Genomic DNA, 12,470 nt, shown 5'->3' on the forward strand with positions numbered 1-12,470 from the left:
GTCTTATTTTGCACTGGGTATACTGGAGCTGATATAAGGGGTGTGGCTAATGTGGGTGTGGCTATCATAGGGGTGGAGCCATATGTGGTGACCCCAACCATAATGAGTACCGGCACCTTTTTTTCTACAAAAAATGCACTGGGTCCGCCCTCCCTCCTCGCTCCCGGAAACTAACCTTAAAGCCTCCTTTCACGTCGCAGCAAGCAGCAGCAGGGCAGGCCACTCCTTCCTTCCGTGTCCCGCCCTCGCCTGACGTAACATCCGCGAGGGCGAAGCACAGAAGGAAGGAGGAGAGGTCTGCCCTGCTGCTGCTTGCTGCGACGTGAAAGGAGGCTTTAAGGTTAGTTCTGGGCCCGGTAGCGGGTGGAGGGGGGGGCCCAGCGACCTCGGGTGGGCAGCGATCTTGGGTAGGGGGGGGCCCGGGGGTGGTCCTAGTAGCAGTGATTTTTCTCGAAGTGACACACCACCCGAGTTATGCTCGGTTTTTTTGGCGAATTTTGACACATCAAGCTCAAAAGGTTGCCCATCACTGCCCTAGAGTATCAAAGATAAGAACTGTTTGTTCAAAGAGGGACTGTGTGTCCACGATGAAAAGACTGTGGGTCTAGAGCTGTGTGCTACAAGGAGGGACTGGGTGTCCAGGACTGAGTTAGTACTGAGCCCAAATGCCTGTGTGAGAGGGCTCAGGGTGAAGAAATCTGTTGGGTTTGAACTGTGCACGAAGAAGTGTTTTAAGCTAAAAGAAGTGTGCTGAGCCCAAATGCCTGTGTGAGAGGGCTCAGGGGGAAGAAATCTGTTGGGTTTGAACTGTGCAAGAAGAAGTGTTTTAAGCTAAAAGAAGTGTGCCCCAGAGGCGGGAATAAAGATTTGTATGAGAAAAATCCTGTTGATAAGACCTGACTATGTTTGCCTTTTTGAGAACCAGGTCACCCCGAGTAGAAAGGGGTAGGATACTAATTTGCATAAAATCTGCATACTGAGAACCAGCTCACCCTGAGTGAAAGAGGGACTTGGGATCCTGAGGTGGGAGCTTCCTCTTCACAAGAGTTTCATCATTTTCACACTCTCTATATCACTTCACAACATTGTAAGAGAGATATGTATTTAGGATTTGGATTTTAGAGGTTTAACTACTGCCTTTCCAAATGCAAGTTCAAGACAAGATACAATTAGGTATAATACCTAAAGGAGCAATTCTATAGCGTGGTGCCACTTATGCCATTGAATTTTGGCAGAGGGAATTGTGACTACCAATGGGTAGTTTGTTGAATTCATTTGTAGGGTTATTATATTGTATTTATTTATTGCACTTATAGCCCGCTTATCCTCATAAGGGGCAAATTCTATATATGGCGCCTGGAGTTAAGTGCCATATATAGAATTTTCACATATTTGCAACTCTCTATTCTCAGTCATTGGCCCATCCCTTTGGAACAATCTGCCCGTTTTCTTACTTGCAGAGCCATCCTTGATAAAATTTAAGACGTGTGTTAAGACCTACTTTGACAATAAACATCTCTCTTCTGAGGGATCATGAAAGACCCGGAGCTTGTGATTCCATATTGTCGAATGCTAAACACTGCCCACTGCCTATTCTTTTGCTTTTCTGTTTCTGTGTAATTTTCTGTTGTTTGCTTTTAAATTAATATTTTATTACTGTCAACCGCTTTAGCTGTTTTAATGATAGAGAGTATATCAAATAAAATATACCTTGATACACACATGCTCCTCCCATATGTATGCTCATGTGTGGCTAAATCTAGGAGTGCTTTATGGAAGAAGCCTAAATTTCCACAAGAAAGGGATCTGGGTGTCATCGTCGATAATACATTGAAACCTTCTGCTCAGTGTGCTGCTGCGGCTCGGAAAGCGAATAGAATGTTGGGTATTATTAGGAAAAGTATGGAAAACAGGTGTGTGGATGTTATAATGCCGTTATATCGCTCCATGGTGTCGCCGCATCTTAAGAAAGATATAGTGGAATTGGAAAAAGTGCAGCGAAGGGCGACTAAAATGATAGCGGGGATGGGACGACTTCCCTATGAAGAAAGACTAAGGAGGCTAGGACTTTTTAGCTTGGAGAAGAGACGGCTGAGGGGAGACATGATAGAGGTATATAAAATAATGAGTGGAGTAGAACAGGTGGATATGAAGCATCTGTTCACGCTTTCCAAAAATACTAGGACTAGGGGGCATGCGATGAACCTACAGTGTAGTAAATTTAAAACAAATCGGAGAAAATGTTTCTTCCCCTAACACGTAATTAAACTCTGGAATTCGTTGCCGGAGAACGTGGTGAAGGCGTTTAGCTTGGCTGAGTTTAAAAGGGGGTTAGACGGTTTCCTAAAGGACAAGTCCATAAACCGCTACTAAATGGACTTGGGAAAAATCCACAATTCCGGGAATAACATGTATAGAATGTTTGTATATTTGGGAAACTTGCCAGGTGCCCTTGGCCTGGATTGGCTGCTGTCGTGGACAGGATGCTGGGCTCGATGGACCCTTGGTCTTTTCCCAGTGTGGCATTACTTATGTACTTATGAATACGCAGAGTGCCCATCCACGAGACTAAATTTAGTCATGGGCAGTTGCGCCAAGTAAAACTTAGGTGCGGACTGTGTGTCTTCTATAATACACATAGATTTGGGAAATGCCAATGACCCACCCATTACATGTGTATCCTTTTCAATTATGCAACTTAGAATTTATGCTCATCATGTTACAGAATACACTTAGACAGTTGTGCACGTAAATTCTAATGCCAATTAGTGTTCATTGCTTGTTAATTGGCACTTAGCACTGATTGGCCTGTTAACTAATTAAGTTGATTGCGCAAATCCAGAATACGACCGTATTGGCATGCACAACTTGTCACGCTATATAGAATCTGGGGGTATAGCATTTACACTTTATAGAGTAGCAAGAGCAGCACATAGTGCCTCTGTTCTGTGCACTTATACATGCCTTGCATGTGTAACTTCACATGCCCAGTGTGAGGGAGGGAGTGGTATAGTGGCAGCTGTCCCTAAGAACACTCCCTCACTGAGGTTGCAGTTTAACCACCTTAAGCCGGGTGGCGCTAACCTGCCATGTCAGAGGCTGACTCAGAGGGGTGAAGCTCAAGCCATGAGGTGTTTAAATACCCTGGAGCAGAGTGGATCAGGGAGGACCCAAGATCTCCTGGAGGGAGGCTCCAAGTGAAGGAATCCTCCCAAAGTACTGGCTGGGTTGCAGTGCCTGTGGGGGAGTTCCAGGGAAACACAGAGTAGCCCTAGGTCAGAGGTTTGCACCCTGTGTTTAGATGCCCAGGGATTACATAAGTAATGCTATACTGGGAAAAGACCAAGGGTCCATCGAGCCCAGCATCCTGTCCACGACAGCGGCCAATCCAGGCCAAGGGCACCTGGCAAGCTTCCCAAACGTACAAACATTCTATACATGTTATTCCTGGAATTGTGGATTTTTCCCAAGTCCATTTAGTAGCAGTTTATGGACTTGTCCTTTAGGAAACCGTCCAACCCCTTTTTAAACTCTGTTAAGCTAACCGCCTTCACCACTTTCTCCGGCAACGAATTCCATGAGAAAAAATCAGAAGACTGCAAAAATAAAAGAGCACCTTTATTTGTTTGTGAACACCAGGTCCTGAATGTCCTGCTGGAGCCAGGCCTGGATTTATGTGTGAATAACTGGAACTGTGCTGAAGGAGCCTAACAAGATTATTATTATTATTGACATTTGTATAGCGCTACCAGACGCACGCAGTGCTGAACACCTTACACAGAGAGACAGTCCCTGCTCGATAGAGCTTACAATCTAAAATGGAACTGTTAAGAGGGAACAAAGTAAATGTTAATTCGAGTGTTGCCCAGGTTTGAACTGAGTCAGTGACGGAACAGACTGTATTGCTTGATTACTTGTTCAAGAATAAAGTTTTGACACCACACTCTGCCTGTGTCTGTGAGGCTTCCATGCCTGTTCACACTATCATACCCAGTTAAAGACTTTCTCTTACTGACTAGGTCAGATATCAGAGCCACCAGATCTTCCCTTAGATGCTACATAAGGAGTGCAAAATAAAAGAAAAAATATTGTGTTGTTCCCATTTAAGCTGTTTAGAAAACAGTTGTTTTGAATATTATGCACACATTAATAAATATTCTGAGGGAGGGCAAGACCAATGAAAAGGATATTTGACCCATTTTCGTTGTATGTAAAGATATCCAATATTTTAGGTCACCATAAAGCCACATGATTTGCTCTTTGCTTGGGATAATGAGAAATATGCTCAGCTATGTGTTTTTGATGAGTTGTTTTTTGTTCGTTTGTTTTTTTTTTCCTGGAGAAAGATGTGTCCCAAACTAAAAAATTAAACTAAGCTTTTTGTTTAACATGAAGTAGTACAAGATATCAAAGTATTACCTGAAGCCCTGGAAACATGAGTGGTTCTATTTCTAGAAATTAAATTAGTGACATTTGAAGAGAGAGGTGTTTTTGCAAATGTTGTGGGCTTCTAATTTAGTAGTGTATAATTTCAAGGGAAAACAGTGTCAAGAAATTAATTGTCAAATGTGTGCCCTCTCTATCAAACTTCTGATAGCGTTTAAATAAGAGCTGGGTCAATATTAAGTGAGCACAGTAACTGTTAGTTTAAGCACCGGTACCAGCCCTCAAATTAATAACTTATAGGGCTCCTTTTCCTAAGCTGCAATAGTGATTCCCATGCGTCAAATGCAACATAGGAACTGAATGAGCTTCATCGCATTTGCTGTGCCAGGAAATCACTATTGCGGTTTTGTAAAAGGAGCCCTTAGTTAGCTCTGCTGTCGATATCGATAGTAGCATTTGAAGGCCTGTAGTTCCACCCAGTGAAATTTGCCTAAGGAACATCTGACACCAAGAATGAACTTTGGCCTAGTAGTCCAGGAGACCTCTGGGATCCCAGTGGTGTATGGAAAACAAAACTATAATTCCCATCAACTAAAGAGAAGACAAACATGCATGAGGTCAAACACCTGCTTAACAGCACCTAAAAATTTTTTTAGAGGTGGTTGCCGATGATGAAGCAGCCCAGCCCCTGTGAGCTTTTAAATTATTCAGCCGGGGGCTTCTTGAGGCGTCACCTCTCGAACCTATAAATTTATTGTATGGTCAGATTTACTGCCAGTTGACTCTTTACCTATCTTCTCCATTATTGTATATGGTTGTTCAGACAGAAGTATTAGGAGGGGATTGCCTTCACAATTTGCTTTAATAGCACCTTACTGCCATACCTAATCTTCCCTCAGCACCCCCAGACCAGCCTTCGGAACTATGGGCCTGGTGATTGCCAGATCAGCTACTAACAAATCCTCAATGATTCATGATGTCATCTGTAAAAAGCATCTAGACATTTTAAGATTAAGTGAAACCTGGCTAGATGAAACCGGGGGGTTACCACTGCCTGAACTGTGCCCAACAGGTTCAAACATCCAACACCAGTCAAGATTAGGGAGACACAATGGCTGTGACACAAACAAACTGAGTAGAAATGCCATTCCCCATCTAAATGAATCAGAATCCCTTTTAATCCAGCTAGAGGAGGATAAACCAATCTGGCTGCTCATGGTATACCGAGCACCTTGCAACAACTCATAATCTGTGCAAAAACTCCTTGATCTGATTACAGAGGAGACCTTGGGTCAACCACAGCTGACTTCCTGGACAAAATGGCAGCACTAGGATTCACCAATAACTCACACAACTAGAGGAGGCAAACTAATCTACAACTAAACAAACTCATGCAGTTTGAAACTACATTAGAGAGTAAAGAGCACTAATTAAGTCCTCAGTCAATTAAATAAAATAGAAACGTCAAACCTCCAGGACCATCAATACAATTCTGACTGTCGTCCCACTCAGAGTCCAGTATTATCACAGGTTCCTGCTTTGATGCCCAAAGGGAAAACCTAAACACTTGCACAAACCCTACCTGTGACTCATGGATGAGCGAGGGTAGTATCCTTCCCAGTCGATTGGCTAAAATTTTGGCGAACATCTTCACCTTATGTTTAATAAGTGATATGGGTCTATAGGATTCAGGCAATGTAGGGTCCTGGCCCGGTTGCGGCAAGACAACAAATTGTGCCACATTTAAATGTTCAGATATTCTACCCGCCTCTACCCATAAATTAAATAAGGCAGTGGGTCAACAGTAGTCTCCCCTAAGAATTTGTAGAACTCGGCCCTTAGATCATCCAGGCCAGGAGCCTTGCCCAACATACTCTTACTGATCACCCACGAAACTTCATCCGCTTGAATAGGAGCATTCAGGAATGCACGGTCAGACTGTGACAGATGTGGGAGGTCCAAACCTTCCAAGTAGAGGTGACCTGCCAAATCAACAGACTCTGGGGGGGGGGGGGGGGGCGGTATATAAAGTTCGATAAAAGGTTCGAAAGACTTCACAAATGGCTTTGTCAGTATGGACCGCCCTTCCTTGAGCATTTTTGACAGTAATTATAGACTTTGAGGCCTGCTTTTGAGCGACTAGCTTCGCTAACAGCTTTCCACACTTATTCCCATGTCTGTACAATTGAAATTTATAGTAAATTTGTGACTTAACTGAACATTCATGAAGGAGCGAATTAATCGCCATTTGCACCGACAAAAGCTCTTGTTTCAATGTAGCAGTGGGCGATGTGCCATATTTACGGCGCAGGACCAGCAGCCTCTGCTCCAGATGGAGAAGCTCCCTATCCCTCGCTTTTTTAAAATGACTTACATAACTAATAGTTTCACCCCAAAATGTGGTCATATTGTGAACACTATCCTGATTAAACTGCGCGCATTCAGTCCACCCGTGCATTAAACGCTCCCTAAATTCCACATTATGATACAAGTAAGCCGGGAAGGTCCAGGATCGGGCCGGCTGTTCAGCCCCAACAGTCAGCCACTCCAACCAAACAGTTGCATGATCCGAAATAACACATGGCCCTATCTGGGAGTCTTTTACAGAATTCAAAAGGGAACGGGAGATCAGCAAATAATCGATCTGTGATTGTGTACCATGTGCCCAAGATAGGTGTGTGTAATCTTTATCAAGCGGATACAAAACATGCCAAATGTCTAAAAGATCCAGCAGCTCGCACAGACTGAGTAACCCCCTCTTTGTCCAGGCCTTTGGATTTGAAGACGGGAGAGATTTGTCCAATTCAGGGTCCCAGGTCATATTAAAGTCACCCCCCAATATCATGGGCATAGAGGACATTTCAAAAAAAGTGTGTTTGTAAGGCGTTTATAAAAGGCACTGTCCCATTGGTTGGGGGGCATAAATACTGCCCAGCACAACTGGTTGTCGGGCTATCAGGGCATGTCAAAAAACAAAGCGCCCCCCCCCCCCCCCCAGTGTCTTTAACAACCTTTTGGACCTGAGCACCCAATCCTGCCCTAAAGAGAATGGCCACTCCCCCTTTCTTGACATCAGCTGGTGACGACACACAATCACTCCAGGGGAGATCCGGGAAATTATAGACCGGTGAGTCTGACGTCAGTGCCGGGGAAAATGGTAGAGGCTATTTTTAAAAACAAAATTACAGAGCACATCCGAGGACATGGATTACTGAGACCGAGTCAGCACGGCTTTTGTGTGGGGAAATCTTGCCTGACCAATTTACTTCAATTCTTTGAAGGAGTAAACAAACATGTGGACAAAGGGGAGCCGGTTGATATTGTGTATCTGGATTTTCAAAAGGTGTTTGACAAGGTACCTCATGAAAGGCTACAGAGGAAATTGGAGGGTCATGGGGTAGAAGGAAATGTCCTATTGTGGATTAAAAACTGGTTGAAGGATAGGAAACAGAGAGTGGGGTTAAATGGGCAGTATTCACAATGGAGAAGGGTAGTTAGTGGGGTTCCTCAGGGGTCTGTGCTAGGGCTGCTGCTTTTTAATATATTTATAAATGATTTAGAGATGGGAGTAACTAGCGAGGTAATTAAATTTGCTGATGACACAAAGTTATTCAAAGTCGTTAACTCGCGACAGGATTGTGAAAAATTACAAGAGGACCTTACGAGACTGGGAGACTGGGTGGCTAAATGGCAGATGACGTTTAATGTGAGCAAGTGCAAGGTGATGCATGTGGGAAAAAAGAACCCGAATTATAGCTACGTCATGCAAGGTTCCACGTTAGGAGTTACGGACCAAGAAAGGGATCTGGGTGTCGTCGTCGATAACACACTGAAACCTTCTGCTCAGTGTGCTGCTGTGGCTAGGAAAGCGAATAGAATGTTGGGTATTATTAGGAAAGGTATGGGAAACAGGTGTGAGGATGTTATAATGCCGTTGTATCGCTCCACGGTGCAACCGTACCTTGAGTATTGTGTTCAATTCTGGTCGCCGCATCTCAAGAAAGATATAGTAGAATTGGAAAAGGTGCAGCGAAGGGCGACTAAAATGATAGCAGGGATGGGACGACTTCCCTATGAAGAAAGACTAAGGAGGCTAGGGCTTTTCAGCTTGGAGAAGAGACGGCTGAGGGGAGACATGATAAAGGTATATAAAATAATGAGTGGAGTGGAACAGGTGGATGTGAAGCGTCTGTTCACGCTTTCCAAAAATACTAGGACTAGGGGGCATGCGATTAAACTACAGTGTAGTAAATTTAAAACAAATTGGAGAAAATGTTTCTTCATCCAATGTGTAATTAAACTCTGGAATTCATTGCCGGAAAATGTGGTGAAGGCGGTTAGCTTAGCAGAGTTTAAAAAGGGGTTGGACGGTTTCCTAAAGGACAAGTCCATAAACCGTTACTAAACGGACTGGGAAAAATCCAAAATCCCAGGAATAACATGTATAGAATGTTTGTACGTTTGGGAAGCTTGCCAGGTGCCCTTGGCCTGGATTGGCCGCTGTCGTCGACAAGATGCTGGGCTCGATGGACCCTTGGTCTTTTCCCAGTATGGCATGTACTTATGTACTCACCCACCAGCGAGCCAATTTAGCATGCTCCTTTTCAGATAAATGAGTTTCCTGAAGGAAAACCACATCAGCCTTGATTAGAGGTTTTATGGAGAGGTGGCAGGAGCAGAAAAACTAGCTGCTGCTCCTGAGCATAGTGTCATGTGACCCCTATCCCCTAGATGAATATTTAAATTATCACACATTTTAATAGATTTTTAAAAATAATTACTTTTAAAACTGTGGTATTTTAATCTGTTTTCTTATAATGTGATTTTGTACATGTTGTTAGATGATGTTTACAGTTTTGTGAACTGCCCTGAGCCTAATTAGGTTGTAGTGGTATATAAGTTTCCTATGTTATGTTATAAGGAAAATGTGATACATTTAGTTTTCAGAGCCAGTTTATGCTTACATGTCTGATGAATCTTTGTGTTGAAATAGTAAATCTGGTGGATCTGGATATCCTGTGTGCAGTTTCTGTTCATGGAATCTCGTTGGATAATTGAAGTCGTGCTGCTAATTACAGAAGGGGCATCCTGCATTTTTTAGTATCAGCAAATATGAGTTTGAGTTTTGTCTAAAACTAATATGGAAAATGCTTCACCATTAATTACAGCTTTGTCCTTGGCAGTCAGTACGGAAAGCATTTTGAAACAAACATGTATTGTAGAACAGCTGTTTACAGTGAGACGACAAATGGTTAGAGGCACAATTTAAATGGATTACTGGAGTGGCAACTGTATAAAAACAGAGATGCTCATCTCTGGTCTTCAGGGATTGTAAACGGGTCAGGTTTTATGGCAGTAGATGCAATAAAGCAAAATTAATATTTATTTGCAACCTAACCTCTTGCTCATTTAAATCTTCGACCCATTAATCACGATGTGTCATGTGTACAGTATAGATCTTAAATTTGATTTGCATATGTCTTGTAAGAAGTGGCAAAGTATAACAGGCATATATCCCCAAATTCTGTATAGATCGCCCAAAGTTAGGTTTGCAATTTTGAGTGCAGATCACAGTTACACATTTAAAGTAATTGGCTAAATTGGTGATAATTGGCCTTATGCGCTAATTGACACTAATTACTGATTATGCCACATATTTCCTCTACACTCATGTTCTGTAATCTGCGTGCCCAATTCATCTTGCATGCAGCTCCAAAGGGGGCATGGTCAAGGTAGGGGCATGGGCAGGTTGTGGGCATTCCCAGGATTTAGGCGCGGATTTATAGATTTTCTTTACCTAACTGGCCGTAGTTAGGTGCAAGTATTTACACCAGCCTTTGGCATGCATAAATGCTCATATCCAAAGTTAAGTGCTCACTGCCAGATTCTATTTATCGCTCCTTAATTTCTATGTGAAAATCAAAGCGTATTCTATAACAGTGCACATAACTTAATTGATTAGATAATCAGCGCTGTCAATTGAATATTAGCAAGCAATTATCAGCACTAATTGGCATTAATTAAGATTTATGTACATAACTCGCTAAGCGTATTCTGTAACATGGTGCCCCTAAATTCTAAGTCGCATAGTTGAAAGGGGGATGTGGCCATGAGTGGGGCATGGTCATTTCTAAACTCTATGCTCATTTTTATAGAATATACCCGCTCTATGCCTAATTTAGGCATCAGGATTTACGCCAAGTAAAACGTGGTGTAAATGGCCACAACTAAATTTGGTCGCGTGAAGAGTCACTTGGTGTATTCTATATACTGCATGGAAATGTAAGCCTCTTCTATAAAATGTAGTTGTACTTTAAAGAATACTTCTGGCATATTTTGTTCCGTGCGGAGTTTTCAAGTGCCTTATATAGAATCTAGCCCTAAATGCACTCTAAGCTGGTATTCTATAAAGGCCATTTTGCGCACAGCACCCTTTGCAGAATGCTAGCTTAGCACAGATCATCCTGGAGCCTTATGTTTGGGCACAATTTATTGAATCTAGCCCTATGTGAATAATTGGCCACTGACTAGTGTGAAAGTATGCACATGTCATGGTGCGTACTTTCACTGTGCACATGCGCAGAAATTGGAGTTTGGGCAAAGCCTGCACGTATGCATGTAGATGATAAAATTCCCTAATTTGTACATATATATGTAGAGAGTACATGCTAGCATTTACACTAGTTCTTAAGCTGGTGTATTTGCTAACACCTCCACTAGCATTTTATAAAGTCGAGTAAGCATATACTTTGACATTATAAAAAATAAATGTGTGAAAATGTATGTCAACTAGGTTCAACTTTATAAAATTACCTACCTAGTTAGAAGGTAGACTGTCATTCCCTGGGAGGTTCAGCTTATACTTTGTAATATACATCACTTAAAGTGTAGGGGGCCTCAATGACTAAAAACTGAAAGATACTAACACCAGCAAGCCTAGTATCCCCTTGAGTCCTGTGCTTAGGAAGGTAAGAATCCTCTTGGCAAGACTAAAGAATATTAGCTTGTGCATATATGCATATACACATGTACATGCATTGCAGAAACTATGTAAAATTTATATGAATGTGTAAATTTGGTGTACAAGTTCTGAACTTGTCTAAAGTTATGGAGACAGACTTGAAGGAGCCATCTCCATCATTGATAAAATGTAAGTACGAAAGGCACGGAATCGGATGGATATGGATGACGCTTCATTAACCTCATTCATAGACTCCCTGTGCCTTTGATTGATTTTCTGTAGTGATCACAACATAAAATGCTTGTCTTGTTTGACTTCCTTGTTCACTGAAGTTGAGCAGATTATGGCCGTTTTCAACGCTTCCGCCAGACAAAAAGCTTGGGACCATTTCTCGAAAGCTCAGCGGAAGAACATAGAGATTTGGCGAAAGCACTGTGAGGTTGGTAATTTTCATTATTATTTCTATTTATCATCACCCAGCCCATGTAAAATCTAGCGATGTTCAAACCAATAGGGGTCGATATTTATCTGGCCATGGTGAGCGTTTTTTTTTAGGGGCCGCTGACTCTATTCCCAGATATTCAAAACTTGGCCATGTCTAGGCACTGGCATTGAATATCTGGGTTTATGCAACTAGCTATCTCTTATGCAGTTAAGTGTGATATTCAGCACTTTACCACGTAAGTGTCACGGCATAAAGATAGGACTGACTTTTATTGGATCCAACATGGCTGCCTAACTTATGGGCTTTCACTTTAGCAGCCAGGAGCCATTTCTGGCCAGTTAAATTGCTTTGAATATCGACCCCTTAGTTTGTAACAATTAATCACCTGCCAGCTGGACATTTGAATCCAATAGACTACAAGAAAGCATTATATTGGACATTGTGCTGAAAGGTAATGGTATGACTTAAGCCTATAGCAGCCTTCTTAATTTAAGTGTGCACCAACCACAAACATACAAATCCTGCTAGATGCAGGCTTTTGGAAACAATGAGGGGCATACAGGTGCTCACATAGAACACCAAGGGGTAGATTCAAGAAAGAGTGCCACAATTTAGGTGCTGGGATGATGCATGCTAAGCCTGAGCCTAAGTCTACTGTTTCGTGCCTAACTTTAGGCG

General features: G+C 42.5%; 1 protein-coding gene across 5 annotated transcripts in view; it reads left to right on the plus strand.

Annotated features, from left to right (window-relative positions):
* Nucleotides 1-12,470, plus strand: part of ENOX1 (ecto-NOX disulfide-thiol exchanger 1) — a 661,896-nt gene that overhangs the window by 510,119 nt on the left and 139,307 nt on the right. For all 5 annotated transcript variants that reach the window (XM_030200535.1, XM_030200539.1, XM_030200536.1 and 2 more), the window contains exon 10: nt 11,680-11,786. In XM_030200535.1, coding sequence (XP_030056395.1) covers nt 11,680-11,786 — 107 coding nt within the window. The remainder of the gene's footprint in view (nt 1-11,679; nt 11,787-12,470) is intronic.

This window comes from Microcaecilia unicolor, chromosome 4 (assembly GCF_901765095.1).
Source record: "Microcaecilia unicolor chromosome 4, aMicUni1.1, whole genome shotgun sequence".
NCBI lineage: Eukaryota > Metazoa > Chordata > Amphibia > Gymnophiona > Siphonopidae > Microcaecilia > Microcaecilia unicolor.